Genomic DNA, 27,074 nt, shown 5'->3' on the forward strand with positions numbered 1-27,074 from the left:
GGCTGGGGTAGGTGAGCGAAATGGCCCCGGCCAATCAGTCTTTTTTTGGAACAATGTGTGAGACCCCTGCCCTAGCTCATGCCCAGGGCTCTGTCCTTGACCGCCATCTTGCTCGCCAGTGACCTTGACTGCTAGTCGCCATCTTACTGACTTAGTGACCTCTTGGCCCCTGAGCCCCACACCATAGGTCTGAAGAGGCTAGAGAAACAAAAGCAAAACCATCCGAAGATCAGCATGAAAAAACAATAACCAAAATAATGAAGGAAAGAAATCAAACACAGACCAAAAGAACAATCATAAGGTCAATGAATCAAAGAGCAGATTCTTTGAGAAAATCAAAAAAAGAGATTTCCCCCACTAACCCAACTAATGAAAAAAGGGGGGAAGTTAATGGAATCAGAGATGAATCAAGAAATAGAACAGTGGATACCTCAGACATACATAAAGTAATCAAGAACTATTACAAGCAACTCTACACCAAAAAATCAGAAGACCTAGAAGAAATTGATTTTTTTTGGACATATACAACCTACCCAAATTGAATCATGAGGTTAATCTTTAAATAGTCATATAGTCTGGATGAAGATTGAATAAGTAATTAAACCCCTCCCAAGAAAGAAAAGCCCTGGACCAGATGGCCTCACTGCTGAATTCTACCAGATATTCCAAGAACCCACCCCAATCCTCCACAATATCAACAAGTTCTCCAAAGTTGTAATGGAAGCTTTCTTGGAAAATCCACTCCTGGGACGTCTTCATGCAGCGTGGAGGGAAGAAGGAGGAAGCAATAAGGGTGGGCCGAAAGACATGTCAGGGAGTGTTATACCCCTCTGGGGACAGGGGCTGGCAGAGGGGCTGTCTTTGCCCTAGTTAGGCAAGGAACATCTGTTCAGGTGTGTCATTGGTCGGCTGGAATCCTGCCAGGCCAGTGATGTAACTGGCTCCTGAAGCCCCTCCCTGCTCTGGCCTGAAGCCTGAGCAACAGCCAGGGTCTGGAATGAACCCAGCCTCTCACCTCCAGCACCCTGGGCAGCCGTCAAGAAGAATCTTAAATACCTCAGAATAATCTAACCAGAGACTCATAAAACCTCTCTGATGAAAATTACAAAACATTAAAAAAAGAAATAGAAGGTAGAGACCTCCAATGTTTATTAAAAGATGGAGAAATTTACCATATTCGTGGATTGGCAGGATCAACATCATCAGAATGTTCATATTACTGAAAGTAACATACATGTTCAATGCCATCTCATACAAAATCTTAGCAACATTCTTCTCAGAAGTGGAAAAGATGGTGGGAAAATTAATCTGGAAACCCAAGAGACCAGAAATAGCGAAAGCTATCCTGAAGAATAAAAATCAAGCTGAAGGAATCGCAATTGCAGACCTCAAGACATATTACAGGGCAGTGGTCATCAAAACAGTCTGGTACTGGTACAAAAACGGAAGATCGATGGAACAGAACACAAAACCCAGAAGGGAGCCCACACATGCACACATGTGTAGCTAACTAACCTTTGACAACAGAACTTGAAATAATCCGGGGAAAAAGCTTGGTCCCAAATGCTGTTGGGACAATTGGATGGCAGCCTATATAGGTAAGAAATAAGAAGCAAGAACCCACCTATCACCTCATACAAAAATCAGCTCTAATTGGACCAAGGACCTAAATCTGCACCCAAAAATCACCAAACTATCATAGGGAAACATAGGAAGCACTCTTCATTTCATTGAGGTTTCATCTAACTCCAGTGAGACTGGCCTACGTTCAGAGCAGACAGGGGCCCTTCCAGTAATGTCAGAAGTCATGTTCAACGTGTATTCCCTTAGACCTTCTGGTCATGTCGGAGGTCATGTTCCACAATTCAGTGTTCTACTAACAACACCCGCTGGTGTTGATGTGGGAAAAAGCTACCTTGCTCCACTGTTGGTGGGAATGTAGGCTTGTACTATCTCTTTGGAAGACAGTATGGAAACTGCTAAGACAACTGAAAATTGACCTGCTATGTGATGTAGCTATCCCACTTCTGGGAATATATCCAAAGGAAACGAAATCTGTGTATGAGAAAATGCCCTATATTTACAGCAGTACTTTGTGAAATAACAAACATACAGAAACAACAATAAGATGCCTGCCAAAAGAAATGGATAAAGAAACTGGTACATTTACTATATGGAATACAACTCAGACACTAAAAAGAATGAAATTCTACCATTTGCAGCAAAATGGTCCCAATCCCAACTAGAGACCATTATGCTCAGTGGAATAAACCAATCCCCAAAGGACAAGTATTGTATGTTCTCTCTGATATAAGGTAACCTTCATATATAATACAATATCAATAGATACACTGGTAAACATGCATGCATTTATAGCATCTACAGGGACTGTATAAGGGAGATTAGCGTGCTGAGAAGTGAAGATACATTGCAGTATGCATCTCTACTCCCAAATCAAACATGGATTCCCAAAGCAACTGCTAAATGTGTCTTGACAACTGGATGCTGTACTTTCAACCATTGTCTATACCTACAATGTCATGATACACTGAAATAGAAGACAGGTGGACTTGTGACTGATGCTAAAGGACTATACTACTATAATAATATAGGGGAAATCAGGTGATTGGGGGGAGTAAGGAGAGTAGGAGGGGAAACCTCGGAACCTATGGAACTCTATCTTGAAAAATAAAAATTAAAAAAACTTAAAGAATGTGAACACTCACTTTTGTGAAAATAATTCGATTGACTCTATTTTTTTTTTTTTTGAGATTTGTTTATTTGTTGGAAAATAAAAGTTACAAGCAGAGGGGAAGAGACAGAGACATCTTGCATCTGCTGGTTCATTCCTCAGATACCCATAATAGCCAGTACTGGGCCAGGCCAGGCCAAGCCAGGAGCCTGCAGCTTCTTTCAGGGCTCCCACATGGGTTAGATGCCCAAGCACATGAATCATCAGGCCATTAGCAGAGGATTGGATTGCAAGTGGAGCAGCCAGGATGCAAACAGGTTCCCATGTGAGATGCTGTACTTGCAGGCAGTGACTTTATCTGCTATGCCCAAACACTGGCCACAAGCTGCTTGCTTCTTTTTTTTTTTTTTTTTTAATTTGCTCATTGACATTTCAATTTTTTTTAATTATTTATTATTTAACTTCATTAATTACATTGTATTATGTGACACAGTTACATAGATACTTGGGTTCTCCCCACCCCTCCCCAAACCCTCCCACCATGGTGAATTCCTCCACCTTGTTGCATAACCACAGCTCAAGTTCAGTTGAGATTCCCCCATTGCAAGTGTATACCAAACATAGAGTCCAGCATCTTATACAAAGGAAAGCACCTTAGTCGCAGGATTCGAACCTGTGAGGGGAAACCCCAATGGATTTCTAGCCCATCGCCTTAACCACTCGGCCACGACTACGTAAGTGCTTCTTGACACTGCACAACTTTAAACGCCACCTATGTTGATGACTTTCAAATTACCTTTCCCAGCACTGTTTTATCCCCCAAACTCTAGGCCAATGGAACCTCCACTCTGATATTTAAGACATTTCGAATGTCACAGGGAACTCACACAATTTCCCCCTTAAATTTACCTCCCCCTACCGACTGGTTGTGTCCGTCACAGGAAACTGTCCTATACCACACACCATCACTGAATCCAAAACCAAAGGTGCTAACTTCAATTCTTCTTCGTTTCACCCCATGCATTTAATCTAAGATTAAATCCTGTTGATTCAACTTACAAAGCTATCCTCGGTACACCTGTTCTCTCCTTACATCACCATTGAACTTCCCCAAAGTGGCATCTCTGGCTTCGAATAAGCAAGAATTTCGAAGAGGTCTCCTGGCTTCCACTGCTGTTATAGAATCCGTTTGTGACACTGCAGCAGGCAATCTTGTAAGATCATAAATCAGATCACATCACTCCAGAACCGGAAATCTTTTCCTAGTATTAAAATCTTTCCCTAAGTATTAAAAAGGTTTACCACTAAACTCAGACTAAAACCAAACTCCCTTATCTTTGCTTGAAAACCCTAGTAAAGTCTGACCCCAGCCCACTTCTGTGATTCAGCTTATTATCCTAACCAACTTCACTGCCCATGAGTATCACAGAGGACCTCTGGACAGCAGCTGTGCCACCTGCCTAGAATGTTCTTACCTCAAGCACCTGCGTACTGGACTCCTTCTCAATACTTAAGGATTAGTTTCCTAAGTATTTCAAAAATTTTAAAGTCAACTCCTCAGAAAAGGTTTTCTAAGCAGGCAACCGCAACATTTGCCAAAACAATGTATGTGTAGTCTTACCCTTTGGCTCAGCAATCAACACACAGGGATCTACCCCCAAAGAAACTCTGGCAGGACTCTGGCAAGAATAGGAAACAGATCAAAGTTCAGTACAATACTGCTGAAGATACAGTCTTGAAATACAAACACACACCACCACCTTGTTTCCATCAATCTTCCCCTGAGCTAACCGCCTGCTGGGTCAGGTACAAGGGACAGAGCAACAAGCAGCTGGGTAAGTCTAAATAATGTGTACATGGAAATGAGCCAGAATAAAAGATTTGTTTTCTTCAACCAAATCAATGACAAGGTAGGGCAACGCAGGAAAGAAGAATTGATACAATAAAAGAAATTTGATGAAGAGATAATACAAGTACAGTGTTTGTCCCTTAAATTTTGATTTTGATTCAGAGATACTGTTGAAAAAAAAAAAGCTAGTAAAATGTGAAGCCTCTATGCCCTAGTAATTAAACATTTTCAGTGTGAGCCTAGTGCTCCGAACCATCTAAAATGAGACGCCTCCTAGAGATTTATCCTGAAATAGGAGTGGCTCAATGTTGCAGATTTGCTTCGGGTTTAAAAGCCCAGAAAATGGATATGGATACTGTTGAAACAAAACTGGTCACGTGAGTGACAGATGGAGGCTAATTAGGCTAGTCATTCAATTTCAGAGTATATTTGAAATTTTTCGCAATAAAAGCTGAAAAGACAACGGATTATTCACAACACTTTTTAGAAGTCTCAGCATATTTATGTTACTGCATGGTTTTCCTAAAGATTATTAAATCCAGAGTGACGGGGTAAAGAGGGGGGTAGGAAGAGAGAAAGAGATAGATTTTTCCATCCACTTCTTCATGTCTCAAATATTTACAACAGCTAAGAGTTAGACCAGGCCAAACCCAGGAACTAGGAGCTCCATCCACATCTCCCCTGTACTGGCAGGAACCCAGTACTTGGGCCATCATTTTCTCCCTCCCAGGCACAGTAGCAGGGAGCTAGATTGGCAGAAGAGGTAGGACTCCATCCCAGGAACTCTGCTAATGGATTTGGTCACAACAAGCGGTGGTTTAATTCTCTGTGGCAACGCCTGCCCCACTGTACAGTTCTTAATTATTTGCTTTGCATTGTCACACACCTCAGAATAAAATGCATGTTCACTAAGAGCAAGACTGTATTAGTGTACTGCAAAGGATCTCCCAGTTCTCCCAGTTCATTGCTGAGTGAAAAGTATACAATGTTGGGACTGCATTTAAAGTTCTAAATTAACTCCATGGCTGCCATCAAAGAAAGCACAGGGTGCCATGTGTAGCTGGCCATGGCTTACCTTCACTTCGATGAAGTCAGGATTCCCCAGGCTCACAAGCTCAGCATACGCCTGCAGCTCATCCACATTCCAGGCCTTCTCTGATGTTAGTCGGTACACAGTCCACTGTTTATGAAAGAGAGCCCAGCTTTGTCTTACCTTGGTGGGATATCTAGCCTTCTTTAGAAGGAGGATGCTCAGACATTTTCAACCCACAGAGAGCGCAGATCAGGTTGAGGCTATCATGAATATCTGCAAATTGGTCTTGATTTGGAGAAAGATGAAAAGTATCCACAATGAAGTAACACTCTTGGAGGCCTCTATCTCTCTTCTCTACCTCACCCCATCCCCAAGACTAGGTTAAGTACCCACAGATTTCTTGATGCATTCACAGTGAATTTAATTTAGGAAGAAATAGTAAATTGTCCAAAGAGTTTGAGCCTATGGAAAATTATATCAACAAAGCTTTAGGCATTCAGGTAATAACCCTCAAGTTGGCAATCACAAGAATTATTAATTACTCTTGTCCCCTTTCCTTTTTCTCATTATTCAGTGATATCCTGGCATTTCTTGATGGCAGAAAAGGTGCATTTTGGGGCTGTCAACATTGCCCTTTATTTACTATGTACCAAGAACTAATAGCTTTCAGAAAAGCAATTAGTCAGCTGTCATTAAACTTTACAAATACTTGTATACTTTGACTCTATAGCTCCTGCCTAGGACTCAAAAGAAATAATTAAAGACTCAAAGATTTACTGAAAAATCTCAGAAAAACATTACTGATGACAAAGCATTAATAATTATAAAATTTATATTAAGAGCCTACCCATGAGTGGGAGGCAGGACCTGTGACTTGCCCATAACCCCAGAACATGGCAAAGGTTGTGAGACAGGTATTTGGCTAGGTGTGCTCAATGATACATCAAGTGTCTGCACCATACTCCCAGTAGCCCAAATCATGTCTTACATAGCACGTCTCACAATATGAAGGCAGACATGAACAAAATCATAGCAATTTTTTTACTGTTGTCTGTGTGAGGAAATTTGCATAATTAATAAAATGAAGGAGCACTGAGATCTTCAATAAAAAAAAAAAAAGAGATCTTTTATAAAGGGTATTGGGCATTCCTACTGATAGATGGTGCTTTCCAAGACGATTTACTGGTAAACAGCATTCAAAAGTCCCTTTCAAAGCATAGTGTAAGGCTGGGAACAGGTCATGCTCTGCTGGGCTGCAGCACCTCTGGCGAGTGTTGGGGCCAGGCAGTAGGGGCACATTGATCTGCAGCACTGATACGTGAGAAGCAGGACTGGGAGTGACCCTGTTAGGAAATCCTTGGGAATGTCCTGCAAGGCAGCAACACATGCAGGCACACGAAGAGTTGGGGTGGGAGGGCAGGCTGGGTTGAGCTAGGCTGGAGCACCCATCAGCATATAGGAGAACTGGGACTGGGGGTGGGCACATTAGGGGATCACAGGGTCACCCCGATTAGGCCACAGTACTCGCCATGTATGTGAGAGACTGGGTTGGGTTGTGTGAAGCTGCAGCACCCACCGCACCTGCAGATTCACATTGAGAGCAAGGACTGAGGGGCTTCAAACAAGCAATTGCATCCACTGGTGTGTGCACTGTGGCTGGTACAGGGTGCAGGTTGAACCCAACCCTGCACCAGCTGGCACACAGAAGAGCAAGGATAAACCTCTCAGGTGAGGTTCCTAAGGGGCTCCCCCACTAAATTACTGTGCTCAATCCCCAACCTTAGGAAAAAAATCACACAGACATGTGGTCCAACCCCGGAGCATATGTCACAGGCTAGGCCACCTCAGCAGCTAAACCTCACGCAGGAATGGAGAACATACCCAGATAAAAACAAAAGGCAAGACAGCCAGCTCACCTAAGCCAACAGAAAACTCCGTGTACCTCATCAAAAGTTAGGGGATGATGAAGAAGAGGGGAGGAAACACAGGTTGAACAACACTCCAGAGCAAGCTCTACAACAAGCACTGGGGCACACTAAGGTAGACAAGGACAACAAAGAAGCTTAGGAAGAATTTCTCACCTCTGGTGTAAAGAGGCCATGCTGATAACTTCTCAGAACAATCCAGACCACTCAGGTAACACCCTCAGAACATTCTTCCTCACACTGGAGCCTCAAAGGTGACAACAAACAACTGTTTCAATCCGTGGGTTACACTGATATCGGTGTAACACAAGTGTTACCCATCGTGTTACAGCAAGGAACAGCACACTTTTCCCCACAACACGGTAAGGAAAACGGAAACAATCTTCCCAACTTCCCCCCTATCCTGACTCTCACCATCCTAATTGGAGGCCCAAATGGGTCTGCAATTCCTTGCCCTTATAATAAATATTACAATAAAATCAAAATAAATTGATTTTAAACAGGCATAGTGTCCTGCTGAGTAGCTGCCACTTGGGGTATATGCACCTTCACCCCACATCAGAGTGACTGCCTCTGCTTTCAGTCCAGCTAACTGCTGATGTGCACCTGGAAGGCAGCAGGTGCAAATGATTTAAACACTTGGGTTTGTTGCCGCCCAGCAGGGACACTTGAATGGAACTCCAACCTCCTGGCTTTAGCCTATCCCAGCCTCAGCTTTGTGGACATTTGAGAATGAACAGACAGATGGAAGAAATCTCTCTTCCCCTGGCCCTATTCTTTTTCTCTATAGCGAATGCACAAAAATAAAAAATAAAAAATAAATAAATATCCAAGTTGTCCCTTGAGTCACAAATGTATTTTAACATATTTAAAATGTTATACACAACGCAAGAGAAGTTAGAACGTTCCCAAAGCCTAAACTTAACAAAAAGAGCGGAAAACTGCATACACTAATTCAAGCAAAAAATTTACAAAAATTTTAGGGAATAAATTTCAGTAGCGTGTTAAAAATTCTAGGAATGAAGGCCCGGTGTGGTAGCCCAGTGGCTAAAGTCCTGGACTTGCATGCGCCGGTTCATGTCCTGGCTGCTCTACTTCCCATCCAGCTCCCTGCTTGTGGCCTGGGAAAGCAGCAGAGAATGATCCAAAGCCTTGGGACCCTGCACCCATGTGGGAGACCCAGAAGAAGTTTCTGGTTCCTGGTTTCAAGTTGGCTTAGCTCCAGCCCTTGCGGCTACTTGGGGAATGAACTGGGGGTGGGGAGGGGAGGATAGAAGATTTTTCTCTCTGTCTCTCCTTCTCTGTAAATCTGTCTTTCCAATAAAAACAAACAAATAAATAAATAAATCATTTAAAAATTTTAGGAATGCAAAGATGATTCAGGGCTAGGCTTCATAGAAATATAATGTATCATATAAATAGCTCAGCACAGAGAAACCAATTAATCATGATAAAAATCCATAAGCATGTGATATAATTTGCTACCCCTAATTTTTAAAGACAAATAAACCAAAGAATAATTTGTTAAATTCTATATTCTCAATGTAAAGGCAAATGTTCTTGAAGCATCAGTTAATGTCATATTTAGTGGTTAAAAACCTACAGGCAGAACCACTTAGACTAACAGAAGAATATCCACTATGTTCTTTGTCGCTGGGCAGCGACACTAAAATGACGAGGAATCTCGAGAGCCTGGACAAAACAGGAACCGCCACTGCGACCGGCACACACACATGAACAAACACACACACAAATCAAAGAAAGGTTTATTGCCGAAAGCAGGCTGCTTATATATCGTTCTCCACCAATCAATTCTGCCCGTGGGTCCACGGAGCGCTATCTGATAGGCCAGCAATCATAGCGAGGGGGCATTAGCTTATCCTTGTGACTTCCTGCCTGCCTCCTGGCGGGAGAAATCCCGCTTCCTGGCACTCGGCCAGCCGCCATCTTGCGACCGCCTAACATACACTGTTACTTGTGAAGCGATTAAATGTCTTAAATACTTCTCCACTGGAGTATCTGTCTCCTACTGATTTTTGACAAATTCTTATTACTTTCTGGGTAGATAAACTCTGTAATGAATAGACTGAATATATTTTCTCCCACTTGGACGTTGATTTTCTTTCTTCTTGATGTCTTCTGATGAACAGATAATGTTGCTTTTATTAGTACATTCCACTTTATCATTCTTCTTTTCCATTATTTGTGCTTCCTGTGTCATTGTAAAGAATTCACCACATATCAGGACACAATAATAATCCCTTGCACTTATTCTTTCTGGGAGCTTTATAATTTTGACTTTTCCACCTATGTTTAAAATCCACCAAAACTCACTTTGTATGTGGCACTGACAGCAAGAACATTTCCCATATGGACATTCCATTGTAATACGTGTGTTAAAAATAATGGCTATGCATGTGAGGGGCTACTTTTCTCCTCTAGTCTTCATCTTTAGACCAGTATCACACTGCTTTAAATACTGTTGCTTTATGAGACTTCAATATCCAACAGAGTTAGTAATTCTCATTCACATGCAATTTTGCACCATAGGATGAACATGTGGCCACATCTTGAGATTTTTTTTTTTTTTCACTTTTGCAAGTGGAGACTGCAACCGACATCGAGTGGATGGTCTAAACCCAGAGACAAGCATGCCCTGATGCACAAGGAAGTCCTCCACTCCTTCCCTTACAAAGAATTATCAGGGGACTGGCATGGTGGTACGGCAAGCTAATACTCTGCCTGCAGTGCCAGCATCCCATATGGGTGTGTGTCCTGGTTGCTCCACTTCCCATCCAGCTTCCCACTTACAGTCTAGAAAGGCAGTAGAGGATTACTCAAGTCTTTGGATTTGGGTCCAGGGAAAGCTCTTGGCTTCGGATCAGGTCTGCTATAGCTGTTGTGGCCATTTGGAGAGTAAACCAGTGGATGGAAGATTTTCCTCTTTCTCTCTCCTTTTCTCTTTGTAACTTTGCCTTTCAAATAAAAACAAATATTTTTAAAGATTTATTTATTATTTTAATTGGAAAGAGAGATTTACAGAGAGAAAAAAATACATATTTTTAAAAGAAGTATCTGGCCGAAGACATCAACACTGTCAGAGTTGAGAGACCCTGTATTTGAACAAGTTCTCTGACACTTCCTCAAGAAAGCCTTGTTATTCCTGGTCCTTTGTATGTGCATAACCATTTTATAATCAATTTACCAACTTCCACAAATATCCACAACTCTTGATGTCTTTCATTTATGTGACACTAAATATATAAGCAGATATTGTCCCACAGAAATATAATATGAATCAAAAATGTTCTAATGATCACATTGAAAGAATAAGAAATTAACAAAACTTTCTGGGATTTTTTGGTGAAGATAAGGTGAAAAAGTTGAAAACAAAACCTTAACAGATGGAATTAGTTCATTAAATATATTTTGGGATGGGCATTTAGGCAATTAAGTAACCAGGGACGGTGGTTGGGTCCCACATCACGTGTCTGACTTTTGTGCCTGGCTCCTGGCTCCAGCTTCCTGCAGACACAGAGCTTTGAAGATGGTGGTGATTAGTTAAGAAATTAGACTCTGTTGACCCAGGTGAGAGACCTGCAGTGTGCCCCTAGCTTCTAGCCTTGACCTGGCCCAGCCCTGCTGTTAGGAGAATTTGGAAAGTAAATCAGAAAATGGGAGTGCTATCTCTCTCAAAGAAATTTCGTATCTATTACGGCACATTTAAAATAAAAGTGCTGCCGCTACCAGAAGTAACCAGTGTATAAAAACTATCAAGGTAGTTAATATTCATTTTTTGTGATATTAAATCTTTGAATTCCAAAGCATAGCTAACACAACACAGTTCATTTCAGAATAGCTACGTTTCAAGTACTAGATGTAACAGTCAAATATACCCAGTGGCTACCATTATTAAAACCATCAGTTTATACAGAAATGGTTCTTTTATAATTCGGGACTTGACAAAACCATGTTCTTTGTTTGGGCTCTGATACTTTCTTAATAGGGCCTAGAGTTCCAGTGCAGCAGTTTAAGCAGCCACCTAGCACTCCATATGAATGCAGGTTCATGTCCTGGCTGCTCCTGGAGACCCTGTACCAGCCCAGTCCTGGCTCTTGTGCCATGTGGAGACTCCCTCTGTTTCTTTGCCTTTTAATAAATCAAAAACAAAACAAAACAAAAAACCATAATTTTAAAAGTTTTTTTTTTATTTACCCTCTTTGGGTTTCTTCACTGTGTTTTCTTGTACTGCAGCATTTTTCTTTCTTCTAAAAAAAATTTATTTTCATTTGAAAGGCAGATTTTACAGTCTTCCATCTGCTATTTCACTCCCCAAAAGGCCACAACAGTCAGAGCTGAGATGATCTAAAGATGGGATCCAGAAATTTCTCCTGGGCCCCCCATTTGGGTGCAGGGGCCCATCCGCCAACTGCTTTCCCAGGCCATATGGAAGTTGAGCAGCCAGGACATGAACCAGTGCCCATGTGGGGTGCCAGCACCTCAGGGAGGAGGATTAGCCTGCTGAGCCACTGTGCTGGCCCCTCCGATTTCCTATGTTAAATGGGTCAAACTTTTGCAACAGGAAAAGATGCCATGTAAATATGTTAATCTATAGTAATGGTAGCACTGTCATACTACTCTGTGAGTGTGAAGAACAAGAGTCTTCGATCAAAGGAGATGGACCAAGTGCATGGGTCCCTGTCAGTCACGCAGGAGACCCAGACTGGGTTCAAGGTTCCTGATTTCTGTGTGGCCCAAACCTGGCTGTTGCAAGGATCTAGGAAGAGAGTTAGCAGATGGAGGGTCTCTCTGTGTTGCTTTCTTCTAAACAGATGCAAAAGTCAAATAAGTAAAAATCTTAAAAAACACAAGAGAAGATCATCTTTCTTTGTAAGCCACAAGAAAACAACAGAAACCACAGGATGAAAGCTGGGTTGTAAGAGACAGAGGAAAGCCAGCCACATCAGAGCCAGTGTGTGGCAACGAGAGCTCTGGGTACAAGGCTGAGGCTCCACATTCTCTGTGGTTCTGGCATGCATTTCTCCTCTACAGGATTGTCTGTCATCCTGGAAGCTGGAAAAAGATGGCTGGGGCGTGGTGCTGTGGCACAGTGGGCAGAGCTACCACCTATAGCACCAGTATATCTACTACTACCAGTATATCTACTACTACCAGTATATCTACTACTAACGTGCCTGAAAAAGCAGTGGAGGACATGCCACATGCTTGGGCCTCTGCCCCCATGTGGGAGATCTGGAAAAAGCTCCTGGTTCCTGGCTTTGGACTAGCTCAGCTCCAGCCTTGGGGAGTGAGCCAGCAAATGGAATATGTTTATCTCCATCCCTGCTTCAATGTACTTGCCTTTTCAACCAAATGAACAAATAAACAAACAAACTTTTCTTTAAAAAAATAAAAGAGATGGCTGGAGAAGAGTCTGGCTGGAAATGATAAATTTTCATTAAAAATAATTTTTAATGTAAAAGCTTATGCTGTCATCTTCAGAACATGTTAGCACTGATGGTGAGGTGTGTTTAGGAATTCATCTCTATGCTCAGGGTCCCTGAAGCTTCTCTGTCAACGCTTGTTTGAGTTTTCTTAACTCAGGGTCGAGGCTAACTAAGCTGGACAGCATGAACTACAGACTCAAGTCAACGGCAAGTGGACAGCATGAACTAGAGACTCAAGTCAACGGCAAGTGGACAGCATGAACTAGAGACTCAAGTCAACAGCAAGTGGATAGCATGAGCTAGAAACTCAAGTTGACGGCAAGTGGACAGCATGAACCAGAGACTCAAGTCAACGGCAAGTGGACAGCATGAACCAGAGACTCAGGTCAATGGCAAGTGGACAGCATGAACTAGAGACTCAAGTCAACAGCAGAAGAATTCAAAAAGCAAACTGCAGGCTCCAACTTGCAGCTTATCATAGACACACACTGTCAGTACAAGACAAGAAGGTCAAGGATAAACATGGAGGAAATAACCAGGAACGATGCAGGCATGGTAACATCTCTGAAAGACGTCAGTCTTCTATCCCAGTAGGCCTTCTAGGGGACCCACTGGCTAAGTGGAACACAGGTGGAGTGGACAAGGGGAGGCCTCCCTGGTAGGGATGGGCCTAGCACAGGTGGGCTGAGCACAAGGAGATGGGACCCAGAGAAGCACACAGTTGGTTGAGTCCAAGCCTGAGTGGTACCTAAGTAGGAGAAAGCAGAAGAGGCCAGCATGGCTCTGCATTCCTGAGTGTTCTGATGCCAGGCTTGGGAGATGCCAGTCTCACCCAGCGTAGGAGCCTCCCAGACAAAAGCATGAAGAAGGACAAGGATGGGAGGAAACTGAGGATGTGACAGTTCCTCCTGAAGAAAACGGATTTTCCTTAGAGGTAGGAATAGATCCCAACCCCTTTCCCACTGTGAATTAAACATTCTCTCGTAAAATACATCTTCCTTGCTTTAGGAAGAAGAAATGGTCACAAATGCAATCATTTTCAGGTCTGGCTTTAGCTTGAACGGTGATTTATCGGAGGGTTATGCTTACATGGTACTATAGCTGTTCATTGCGAAGCAAGCACTCATCATGGGGGCCTGAGGAATTTCTGACTCCACACAGATGACCAGTAAATGAATAAAACACAGGTAACATTGCTAACTTCTTGTTGCATAGGAATTCTCCTCTTGGGAAGACTGCTGAATGTAACAGTTCCAGAGACTTTATTTAAAGTCAGGTTATCATTACTGCAGCGCCTATGGTCTAAAGAAGAAAAGGGGCCAGAACCAATCAGATTTCAATAAAAACAGTAACGGGCTGTGGGTATCACCTGCAAGGTGACAGCTGCAATTTCCCCTTTGAAGGACATATTCATCAGTATGAATTTACTGTCCATTTGGGTTAAAAAAAATAGAAAATAGCAATACAAACTGGATTCCACATTCATTTGGATTAAATCTGCTTTTTTATTTGGAGATTAATTTTTTTGGTAAATGTAATTTATTTTAGATGCTTATTTTTGTGCAGTTCTGCAAATACAGCATTGTATTGGAGCTGGGAGTGGTGCAGTGGTTTTTTTTTTAAAGATTTATTTATTTTTATTGCAAAGTCAGATATACAGAGAGGAGGAGAGACAAAGATAAAGATCTTTCGTCTGATGATTCACTCCCCAAGTGACCGCAACTACTCGTGCTGCGCTGATCTGAAGCCAGGAGCTCTTCCAGGTCTCCCACAAAGGTGCAGGGTCTGAAGGTCTTGGCCATCCTCGACTACCTTCCCAGGCGACAAGTAAGGAGCTGGTTGGGAAGCAGAGTTGCCGGGATTAGAACCGGCACCCATGTGGGATCCCAGCACGTTCAAGGCAAGGACTTTTAGCCACTAGGCCACTGCGCCGGGCCTGGGCCCGAGCAGTGCAGTATTACAGAGTGTATGCTTGGCGGGCCAGGCATGGAGTGCAGTGGCTTAGGTTGCTTCTTGGGGTCTACCCCCACATTCCATACCTGAGTGCCTGATTCTAGCTCCAGCAGCCCAGCTTCTGATCTAGCTTTCTGCTAAGCTGAAGGTGACAACTCAAAACAGCTTCATTCAAAAAGTGCAACTGGGGGGTATGGCAGGAGGGCCAGACACTGTTCAGCTCTAAAAAATTTAAGCCAGGTCTTTATGATAAAATTCCAATTTGGGTCTTAACTTTGGCTTTCTTAGAGGTAACGAGCACATGAACTGAAAAGGCAAGTAATGAAAATTTAAAAAAGAAGAAGAAGATGAGTACAAGGGGATAGCATGGCATGAAGCCAATGGAGTCTGGAGCCAGGTGCACGAAGCAGGTGCATTGCCTGTGCCCCTGTAAAACTGGGGGAGAAACAGTGTGCATATCTCACTTAACTACTGGAAAATTAAATGAGCTAATGCAAGTAAACTGGGCCTGGAACACAGGACAACACAAATAAGTTGAGACCATCCAGGTCCACTAAAATCTTGGCCACACACACAAGTCGGGGGGGCGCACAAGAACTGCCCAGTCATTCCCTAACTGATTGAGAGACCACCAAGGGGGAACTTCTTCCCTACAGATTCCTGTCCAGAAAAGAAAGGGGAACTCTTAAAATCACAAGACACTTGTGAAAACCTCTGATGTCTCTGCATCTTTTTTTTTTTTCAAGAGGAACCCCAACTCTCATTTCTCTCCTCGGAGGTACTTTCCCCTTCCTTCCTTCTTTCGGCATTCACTTGGTCACTCTGCCAATAAAACTTCTCTGTCTGCAACCAATCCTTGGCTTTTTATTTCTATACCAAGACAAGGGAAGAACCCATTGAGCTGCTCTGGTAACACAAGTTTCAACTATTATCACGATCTCTTCCCATCCTCTAAACTCCCAACACTGATTCACTCATCCATGCAGGCATTTATTCAACCAAGAATCACTTAGTCTCACTTCATACACGAAGCCTAGTTCCAGCAGCTAGGGATGAGGCAGAGTACAGCGCAGAGCCCACTCTCCTGGTATTTACACCCTTTGTAACAAATGAACAAAAGCTGAGTCAGAAAAGAGATGAGCAACAGTTTTACACTGGACAAGTAAGTCAAGGTTGGGACATGTCACTCTTGCTTTCTGCACTGTCTCTTTAATCCATGAAACTGAAGTGAATATTGACCAAGTTGAATGCTTGTCAAAAAATTAAACCTGAAGTGGGTGCACGTCCACACATACATGCAATTTTAAAACAATCTGTCTCCGAATAACCATTGCTTCTAAAAGCAAATCCAATATTTACTACCACTACCAGAAATTAAGTAATCTAACAGTCTCCAGAAACCACACCTCATCTTGAAATGACTTTAATTCACTATGTTTTATACTGCTTATGGGAGACAGAACAAACTGTGTCGCTAGGATAAATCAAATGAGGTTGAAAAATCAAAGTTATAACTTCCAAGGCAATCAAGCATTCTTTATAGTCAAAACAGCTGAACAAGAAAACTGTTGTAAAATGATTCCCAGAACAAATCAATTAACCAACCAATTTAAGCCTTAATTAACAATTGAAAATGTAGATTAGGCAACAAAACCAATCAGGGATACAAATGCTCTCAGATTCTGTGAGAGAAATCTGATCCAACAGGAAAAGAAATTGTAAAAGGAACCTGGTAAGCCACAGTGCTTGCTGCCAGGGAACAGGAGTAAGCAGAGGGAAATCGGTCTATTATTTGCATTTCTTTGAAAATAAACATACTGTTCCTTGAAGAATAAAAAATATTACATATTGTAAATCAAACATGAGCCTAACAAAACATATAACTCAGAATCACACTTTGTTAAAAATTGACATATCAGACAGCAGAGACTGAGACAATCTGGTAAAAAATGTATACATGGTAGAAACAGGCAGGTAGAAACAAAATAGATACAAATTGATTTTAAACATATGAAATGACCCTCAGTCTCCTTCATGATAAAAAACAAACATGAATTAAAACCATAATGATATGCCATTTCTCAACTCTTGAGCGGAAAGTTTCCAAGACTGTTAGTGAGGTGCTGAGAAAACGGATTCACACGTGTTGTCAGTGATAAGACAAAACATAAACCCAGCAGTGCCAATCACAAAACTCATTGCAATGATACTGACTGGCAATAACCCAAATCCCTTCAGTATAGGACGAACTGGATACACTACCGTATTGAGAGCGCCACACGGTAGAAAATTCGATTGAGGAAGGTTTTCAGTGCAGCACATAGGGAGTTTTAGAATTCTTCATGCTGTCGTCACAATAAAGAAAAAAAGCTCAAGCAAATGAGATAACAGCTCTCTTTAGAGTCATCAGTGACGTGAGGTCACAGGGCAAACTGCTGTATCCTGTCCGGTTCCTGCCCCCAACTGAGACCACAGCTTCTGGGTACCGCAGCTAAGAGTAGGGAAACTGCGATTGACAGCAGGCACCTGCAGGAAGAGTGTGTACAAGGTTGAGAGTCGAACACCCCAGAGGGTCCCAGTCGCGCTGGGGCGGGGGGTCCTGTACACTTTTGTGTTTTACCTCTTGGAATTGACCAGGATCTCTTACTGTAGATCAGATTTCCAGCAGAGGAAACGGAAAAGCATCCATCGTGCAACAGGCAGAGCTTTTTTCCTCTGAATAGATCTGCCAAAAACAAGAAAAAAAAGTTTTAAGCCAGAACCCAGTCTGCAAAGGTTTGGTCAATAGCCTAACTGAACTCCAGCACAAATACCTGACTCAGATTCCCTACAGCCATCCTGTTACCTTGGTCACCGTTGGCTTCTCAGTCTTTTCTTAAACTCCCCCTAAGCAAGGAATTTGGTTCTGTCTCTTTTCTCTCTTTGACTAACAGACGACAGACACCCTTCCCCCAACCTCCTACATACACACTAGAGTGATTTTTTTTTCAGTCTCGCTAGTTTGAAGAGACACAGAAGAATGAAGGGACCAAACTTCCAGAAGACATAACATTTTATGGCACCTATCCCATTTAGCTCACAAAACATCGTGCTCCCTGTATTCCAGGAAAACATGAGCCTTTCGGAGACAGTAAGTCATTGCATTTGGATCATAAAACGATGGTCTCTCTCCCTGCTTCTCCCGCCTTCCTTTCTGTCAGAAAGTAGACAGCATCATAGTCCTTCAGCATGAATACTGTTTTTGATAACAAATACAAAAAGAATTTTACTGAGGCATAGCATAAAAACTTCATGGAATCAAAGATAGAGGCTAGCATCGTGGCGCAGTGCATTAAGCCACCCTAGTAATGCAGGCATCTCTTATCAGCACCGGCTTCAGTCCCAGCTGTTTTGCTTCAGCTTTAACTCCCTGATAATGTACATGGGGAGGCAGTGTATGATGGTCCAAGCACTTGGGTCCCCCACACCCACGTGGGATAGTAAGAGGCTGTTTCTGGCTCCCGGTTTCAGCATGGTCATCCTAGCCATTCTTTGCCTTTGGGGAATAGACCAGGGAGTTGAGAGGTCTCAGTCTCTCTCTCCTGTTCTTAGATACATATTTTTTTAAATTAATAATAAATAAGTAATTTTTGAAAACAGCCAGAGGAAGAAACACCTTACCCATAGAGGAGCAAAGATAAAAATTTACATCAACTTCTCCTCAGAAACCATGCAACAAGACGGCATGCAGTGAAATATTTGAAGTGCTGGGAGAAAGACAACATGTTCTAGAATTTGATCTGTAATTCTGAAATTATTTTAAAAACTGAAGAAATACAAGACTTTCTCAAACAAAAATGAAAGGAATTTTTGGCCAGTCAACAGGCCTTACAAGAACTGTTTAAAAATTTTTAAAAAGTTCTTCAGAGGGAAGGAAAACAATATTAAGTCCATAACTCAGATATAAAAGGTCACTGTAATAAAGTAAAATAATAATAAGATACAATGAAAAACTTCTAAAACTCTTAAAATAATAGTAAAAATATATTTGCATGCATAGCTAAATATATATTTTAGCATGATTATATGTAAATGAGCTGAACATAGTAATGACACCAAAGCAAGAGAGAGGCATTACAAATGTTTGTTATGAGTTATTTTCATTACTTGTGAAATGGTATATATATTTTAAAGATTTATTTATTTTTGTTGGAAAGGCAGATTTACAGAGAGAAGAAGAGACAGAGAGAAAAATCTTCCATCTGCTGATTCACTTTCCAAGTAGCTGCAACAGCCAGAGCTGAGCTGATCTGAAACCAGGAGCCAGGAGCTTCTTTCAGGTCTCCCACGTGGGTGCAGGATCCCAAGGCTTTGGGCCATCCGCAACTGCTTTTCCAGGCCACAAACAGGGAGCTGGATGGGAAACGGAGCAGCCAAGATACCAACTGACAGCTCTAGGGCATCCCAGGGCATGCAAGACAAGGACTTTAGCCAACTAGGCTTTGGCGCCGGCCCCAGTATATTGTTTTTTAAAAATGGATTTGAACTAGTTACAAATATAAACTGCAAAGTCTAGGGAAACCACTAAAGGAGGTAACCAAACCATTGTAACTAGTGTGCTAAGAAAGGAGAGAAGACGCTCAGGTAAAACCACGCAAGATAGAAAAGGTACAAAATAAAAATGAAAACAAAAAAAAGAAAACAAAGAAAATGGGCAAGTTAGAGAAAATACCAGCAAATGTGGCAGATATTCACCCAGCTATATCAAGGACCACCTGAAATGTCACTATCTAAATGTGCCAATGAGAAGATTATAAAACAAAAGGGGTACGGCAGCTGGAGTGAGAGAGAAGAAGGGGTGGCCATTTGGCAGTTAAGCCATGGGTTGGGACTACATCCCATATCAGAATGCTTGCTTTTGATTCTGGTTCCACTCCCAGTTCCTGCTTCCTGCTGAAGCACATCCCCGAAGCCAGTGGGTGATGGCTCAAGTAGTCTTGGTCCTATCGTCCACATGGGAGTCCTGGTTCCAGCCAGACCCAGCCCTGGCCCCTGGCAGGTGCAGGCACTGGAGAGTGAATAAAGTTGGAGAAAAATATACCAAGAAAACATTCCTCAAATGAAGCAGAAGTAGATATAAGCAGACCTCAAGCAAGAAGGCTATCGGGGGTAAAGAGGAACATTCCATAATGATAATGATAAAGCGGCAAATATGAGAGAGAGAGAGGAGGGATAAAGGGAAAGAGAGAGAGAGAAAGAGAGAAAGAGAGAGAGAGTAGTTCCTGATGTGTATGTACCTAACAACTGGGCACCAAAATACATGAGATAAAAACTGGTGGGAGCACAAGGACAGAGAAATAAATCAAGTAGAAAGTGGGGAGGCTGCAGCTACTCCTATTAGAAATAGATCCAGCAGGAGAGAATTAGCAAAGAAACAGCTGAATAACCACACCATTTGTCAACTGGATGTAACTGGTATCCATAGATCACTCCATGCCACAACAGCAGGACACAAAGTTTCTCAAACTCACGTGGAACATTCAGGAGCACAGACCATACTCTAGACTGTAAAACACACCTGAACTGTACAGTGTCTATTTTCACAGCACAATGGAGATAAAGAAGAAATCAGTAGCAAAAGAGGTAGCTGGAAGAGCCCCACATACTTAGAGATTAACAAACACACTCTGAAATAATACAACATGGTTAAAAAAAAGAGAGAGAGAGAGAGAAATGCTTAAATATTTTGACCATGAAAATATGACTTCACAATTCATGGGGTGCAGTAAAAGTACTGTTTAGGGAGAAATCTTAACAGTGAAAGAGTAACCTATGAAAAAAGAGAGATCTAAAATCAATAATCTAGCCTTCCATCTTTGGAAAACGAGAAGAAAGGCAACTTACATCCAAAGGAAGCAGAATGCAAGAGCTGGCTTCCCTATGGGAGAATTCACCCAACAACAGATGTTTTTTTTTAAAGTCATCTGCTTTAACTTTTTTCTCTTTTCATTATTTTCCACATGATCCACTGTACAATTTTGACATCACATGTATTATGTGTTACAAGTACTGTAAAGGTGATTTCAGGTGCACAAAAGGACGCCTGTATTTATATGAAAGTTGTGTGACAGTTTCATGCTTGGTGAGTTTGAAACACCCAAGGATTTTGAAGTCTGTGCGTGGACCTGGAATCAGTCATCCACAGATACCTAAAGAGGATGAATTGTAATAAAAAAGAATTAGAGCAAAAATTGATGAAGTTGAAAATAAGAAATCAACAGAGGAAAATCAATAAGCCTTCAAGCTGGGTTATTTAATAGAGAGTAAGATCAGTAAGAGAAAAATGAAAGACTATTGTGAATAAATCCATATCTACAAATTTTATAAGATGAAATAATAAAATCTCTTGTGAATGAAACATATTGAATTCTTGAATCACCAAGTCTGCCAAAAAGTACGTAAGATGTGAATGAAACCCATACGCATTAATGAAGTCAATTGAATAGTGAACAAGTTTCCAAATGGAGTCGCTGGTAAATTCTACTAATCACTTAGAGAAGAAATCACACCAATTCTCTACAATGTCTTGAAGAAGAGAGAAGGACAGCAAGTGTTTCCAAACCTCATTCTATCAGGTCACCACTTAACTAATACAAACTGAGGTGAAATGTCAAAGAAAATGTATTACAATATCACTCTTGAAGGTCCATGCAAATAGTCTCAACCACAACAAAAAATAGTCAAGTAAATCCAGCAATCTGTAAAAAGAACTATATGCCATAAGCAAAGGGATTGATCCTGCTTTGTCAAGCTGCTTTCGTATTTGAAAACCAATTAAAATAATTCATCACCCTGACAAGCTAAAGAAGAAAATCATAAGCTCGTATCAGTGTATGCAGAAACAGCATCTGACCTCATTCAATGCTTATTCATAAAACAACTCAGCAAACTGCAAGTAGAGGAGAACTTGATAAAAAGCATCTACACAAACCCTCAAGCTGATATCATAGTTACCGGTAAGAAACCTGAAGCTTTTTCACTACGGTCAAGAACAAACGCAGGCATGGATGCCTTCCATTACCTTGTTTCTCAATAACAAATCATCGCAGTTAAAGCAATATAAGACAGGAAAGGGATTACAAATTGAAAATAAAGAAACCTGACTTTGCTGAAAATACGGTCATCTCTGTACAAAATCCACCGGTGAGACTCATCAGACATTGTGTGTCTGATGTGTTAGGAAGTAAGGGTGCCACGTATGAAGTCTTCTTTCCACAATTCAATATAACATCCATTAAAACTCCAGACATAACCACCATGACACAAAGTAGCATAACGATTTTTTTTAAAAAAAGCAAAAGTATTGAACTGGCCAAATTCACAGTGCGGTACATTTTAAGGCACACAAAAGTGGGGGGCTGGGAATTTTACTTTGGGTGTTCCAGAATGTGTTTTAGAGACAAAAACTATGTTTTGTTTTGTTTTTATTGTATTTTACTTTTACTGGAAAGGCAAATTTACAGAGGAAGATGAACATCCAAGATGCCACCTACTCCATTTCTTTGATTTTTTTTAAATTGAGAAAAAAAAAAAAACCAGTTCAGATTTCTGAAGAGAGAAGAGACAGAAAAAGTGCTTCTATCCGCCGGTTCACTCACCAAACGGCCCCAGGAGCCAGAGCTGAGCTGATCCAAAGCCAGGAGCCAAGACCTTCTTCCAGGTCTCCCACACAGGTGCAGGATCCCAAGGCTTTGAACCATACTCTACTTCTTTCTCAGGTCCTAGACAGGGAGCTTGATGGGAAGCTAAGCAGCCAAGACATGAACCTGAACCCGTATGGGTTCCTGATGCGTTCTAGGCAAGGATGTAGCCACTGAGCCATGGTGCCTGGCCCAGGAAAAAACATATTTAAATCATGATCTTATTGAAGTGACCAACAAGCAGAAATGCAAAATAAATTCACCAGGATTATTACTTCATAATTACTACAAACGCTGAGAGAATCAGGTGCCAGCAAGGGTGCAAAATAAATGGACTGTACATATGCTTCTGTTAGAAGGATAAATTCATGCAGCACCCATTTCTAAAACTGAAAGGTATTACCTGCAATAGGCAAATAAATGCACACCAAACGATACAGCAACTCTTCTTCTAACAGTTACAGCTGATATAAACAAGTGTATGAGTATATGTACTGCTGGATATATAGGAATGTTATTAGTAGAATTATTCGTAGCACTCACATCTATAAGCAATATGAATGTTCCTCAGTAGCAGAATGAATAACTACCACTGTACACAGCATCACGGATGAATAATAAATCTGCTCAAAGAAAACTATATATATTCATAAAATAACTGAAAGCTCGTAAGTGTTTCCATATAGTTCAAAAATAGGTACGATACCTTATGGTGTTAGCAATGAAAATACTAATTATTTTAGAGAGAAGTGCTTGTGATCAAGAAGAGATCTGAGGTTGCTACTAGTATTCTCTGTCCTGGCCTGCTTGCCTGCTGTGTTCATTTTCTAATATTTCGCCCAATTGTTCGTGTAAGGTCTATGTATACAATATACTCCAATAATAATGCCTGTCAAACGTACTGGGAGAAACTTTCCATCCAGCTCCCTGCTTGTGGCCTGGCAAAAGCAGTCAAGGACGGCCTGAAGCCCTGGGACCTTGCACCCGTGTGGGAGATCCAGAGGAAGCTCCTGGCTCCTGACTTTGGATCAGCTCAGCTCCAGCCATTGTGGCCACTTGGGAAGTGAACCCGTGGACAGAAGATCTTTCTCTCTGCATCTCCTTCTCGCTGTAGATCTGCCTTTCCAACAACAAAAATAAATAAATCTTTAAAGCACTGGGAGGAGGCATTCAAATTTTTGTCTTTACATGTTACATTCATTCAGATATGTTCATGGATAAAATGACATTATGTTGATTATTTGATTAAATATTAAATGTATTCAAAGCTATATTAACTAGTTACAATTAAAAGTCCTCCAAAAGCAGAGAGTCAGACAAAAAATCAAGAACCATGGAAGGCTAACAGGTGTCAAAGCTAAGATGATGAATGTTACAAAGAATTTATTATATTATTCTCTCTTCCCTTGGTTATAAGTATTCATAATAAAAAGTTTTACATTCCACAGTTATGAATTAGAATTCTGTTGCTGGTAATTAGGCAACTCTCAGTGCTACATACCCTGGATGCATTTATTATATCCGAGGACTACAGCTCTTAATTTCAATGATTTATCTTGATAGCTACAATTAAAGACAAACTCTTGTTAAGGTTGTGTCAAAACAGGGTTAAAATGGTCTCCTAAAATATGGTACTGACTTACTAGTAATCAAAGAAATGCAAAAAGAAGCAGTAATGAGGTTCCATTCTGGCTTATTAACTTGGTATCTTTTTAAATAGTAATATTTAGTGTTGCCTGGAGTCCAGCACAACAGGCCCATCCCTTTCGAGCAAGTGGGGCTATAACTCAGAACAAACATTCTGGAATGTGAAATACCAGCATGAGTAAAAAATCTGAACAATATTCAAGTCGGTTGAGCCACTAATTACATTTCTGAATATTTAACTTACTGAAATGCAAACATTTCAGATAAATACCAATGAATGAGGACATCCTTTCCAGCTTCATATTAACAAGACATTATAAAATCTCAAGTTGCTGAGTCCTAAGGAATGGATGTGTGGTTAATGATACAGCTATTTGACAAATAGCAGGGCAGTCGTTAGGAAGCCCAACACATTCGAGGGTCATGCTCCTAACAACAGCACAACTCAGTCAGAAGTGCTTCTCAGAAAGCAGGAAGGAAGAAGGTAACTAACCTGTCATTTTGTAACTTGTTTCCATTGACAGTTTTAGAAGAATATTTAATGAAATGATGTGATTTTTCATTGTTAAATTTCTAAAAAGCTAAAAATATAATTTTTAAGAAGCTAAAAAGAAATAATACAGCATGATAACGTGAATATGTACCCATGGCAAAAAAAAGAAAGGCTTAGAGGCAAGTGAGATACAAGTGGTAGACTAGGAAGACATGCAGATACACTCACAGATGGCATGTTTTTAACAGTACTAACTTTTGAACCCAAACTGGGTCAGTTTAACAGTTTCTTAATAAGCTTGTCCTTAGGTATACACTACAGTAGATACCTCGCGTGCAAAATTCACACAAAAGATCAGTAATTTGGTGAAAGGCATAGAAAAAGTTGCCTTGGTCCAGCGGAGGCTGGAAAGATCCTAGACATCAACCGGCATGGAGGGCTGTGTGTCCTGAGCATGCGTAATCACATACCCAGGTAAGAAACTGAGAAAACAGAAGAGAGGCATTTACGTCATCCTGGCAACTGAGTTCCTAGGCAGATGCTACTGTTGCGAAGGAGTGAGAGGAGGTGCAACCCAAAGGGAGGAGCCGTCTAATCAATACCCCAAGGCTGTATGTGTGTGGAAACTGAAAAAATTAAAAACACAGTGAAGAGCTAAGACCAGATCTGACAGTTTTGTAGGGAAAAAAAAATGATTTTAGAGAAGAGATAGCTAAAGGATCACTTCCTGTTGGATATCAAGATGATTTATCAAGTTATACTAACCAGAGAGGGTGATTTCACAAGGTAGAAACAGTAAGCAATGTAACAGAATGGAAAGCACAGACTCAGATCAGGGAGCATACGGAAACTTGATTACAACAGGCAGCCGTTTCAAAGCATTGGGTCGGGGCAGAGTTGTGGTAAAGTGTGTGAAGCTACCCTTTGTGACACTGGCATTTCATATCAGAGCGATTGTTCCAGTCCCAGCTGCTCTGCTTCCAATCCAGCTTCCTGCTGGTGTACCTGGTAAGGCAGCAGAAGATGACTAGAAGGTAGTAGGGAACCTGCTACCCATGTGGGAGACTGGGGTGGAGTTCCCAGCTCCTGGCATCAGCCTGGCTTAGTTCTGGTCTTTACAGGCATTTGGATCAATTAAACAGTCTTGGCCTTGACCTTTCAAGTAGATGAAAAAAAAAAAGTAGACATTTAAAATATATTTTCCACAAATATGCAGAGACTTCAAAGCACCCATGGAAAATATATTCATCTCTTAATTCCATTTTGACAAGCTTTTACACATATGTTTGTGTATGAATGTATTTATGGGCATCTGTGTATCTATCATCTATCTACTCAATCCTTAATAAAAAAAAAAATTGTAAATCAATGAAATCATTTTGAAAGGAAAGAAAATGGCGTAAGAATCCACACAGGTATTACAAAAATCCATGAAGAATAGCAAAAATATCACAGATTATTTTAATATTATAAATAAATGAATAAGCATCATTAAAACAAAATGAGTAAAATGAATATAAAAAAATGTACAGAATAGGGACCAAGGTGATGGCTCAGTAGCTAAATCCTCACCTAGCATGTGCCAGGATTCCATACGGGCATCAGTTCACGTCCCAACTGCTCTACTCCCCCCATCCAGCTCCCAGCTTGTGGCCTTGGAAAACAGTCGAGGATGGCCCAAAGCCCTGGGAACTTGCACCCTTGTGTGAGAGTCGGAAGAGGCCTCTGGCTCCTGACTTCGTATCAGCTCAGTTCTGGCCATTGCAGCCACTTGCGAAAGTGAACCAACGGATAGCAGATCGTTCTGCATCTCCTTTTTGTAAAAATTGCCTTTGCAATAAAAATAAATCTTTAAAAATATAAAAATGCTCAGAAGAGTTAATGATAGATACAAACTGGAAATCATCTCAACAGTTATCTGCTGTTGAATTAATAGAAATTCTTCTGTGACATATTTACAATGTAATTGTAATGGAATAAACTATTCTAATATAATGAAATCAGATGTATGTTGTAATGCAATAGATTACTATAATTATTGCTATATCCAGCAATACGGATAAATTTGATAGAAATAAGGGTACTAAACAGGTTTTTAAAAATGTGCCTTTTGAAGGATTTAGAATAATGTTACCTTTATAAAAGTGGGATGTTAGGAAAGGGACATGGAAGAGGTCTTTGGGGTTCTGGTTACAGGAGTCAATCCACACAAACCCTACCAATTTATGTTTGACAAAGGTATAAAGGCAATTCAATCCAGACAATAGAGTCTTCAACAGTGGGTCCTGGAAAAATCAAGCACATTAATGATAATAATAATAACAAAATCAAGACATAGGACTTAGCACCTCACACA

At 41.1% G+C, this 27,074-nt stretch overlaps 1 protein-coding gene across 1 annotated transcript in view; it reads right to left on the reverse strand.

Moving 5' to 3' along the window:
* Positions 1 to 27,074, reverse strand: part of LOC131483155 (S-adenosyl-L-methionine-dependent tRNA 4-demethylwyosine synthase TYW1-like) — a 143,087-nt gene that overhangs the window by 33,661 nt on the left and 82,352 nt on the right. Inside the window, exon 4 of the mRNA XM_058680489.1 lies at positions 5,617 to 5,721. Within this exon, the coding sequence (XP_058536472.1) occupies positions 5,617 to 5,721 (105 nt within the window). The remainder of the gene's footprint in view (positions 1 to 5,616; positions 5,722 to 27,074) is intronic.

The sequence above is a fragment of the Ochotona princeps genome, chromosome 24, assembly GCF_030435755.1.
Source record: "Ochotona princeps isolate mOchPri1 chromosome 24, mOchPri1.hap1, whole genome shotgun sequence".
NCBI classification, from domain to species: domain Eukaryota; kingdom Metazoa; phylum Chordata; class Mammalia; order Lagomorpha; family Ochotonidae; genus Ochotona; species Ochotona princeps.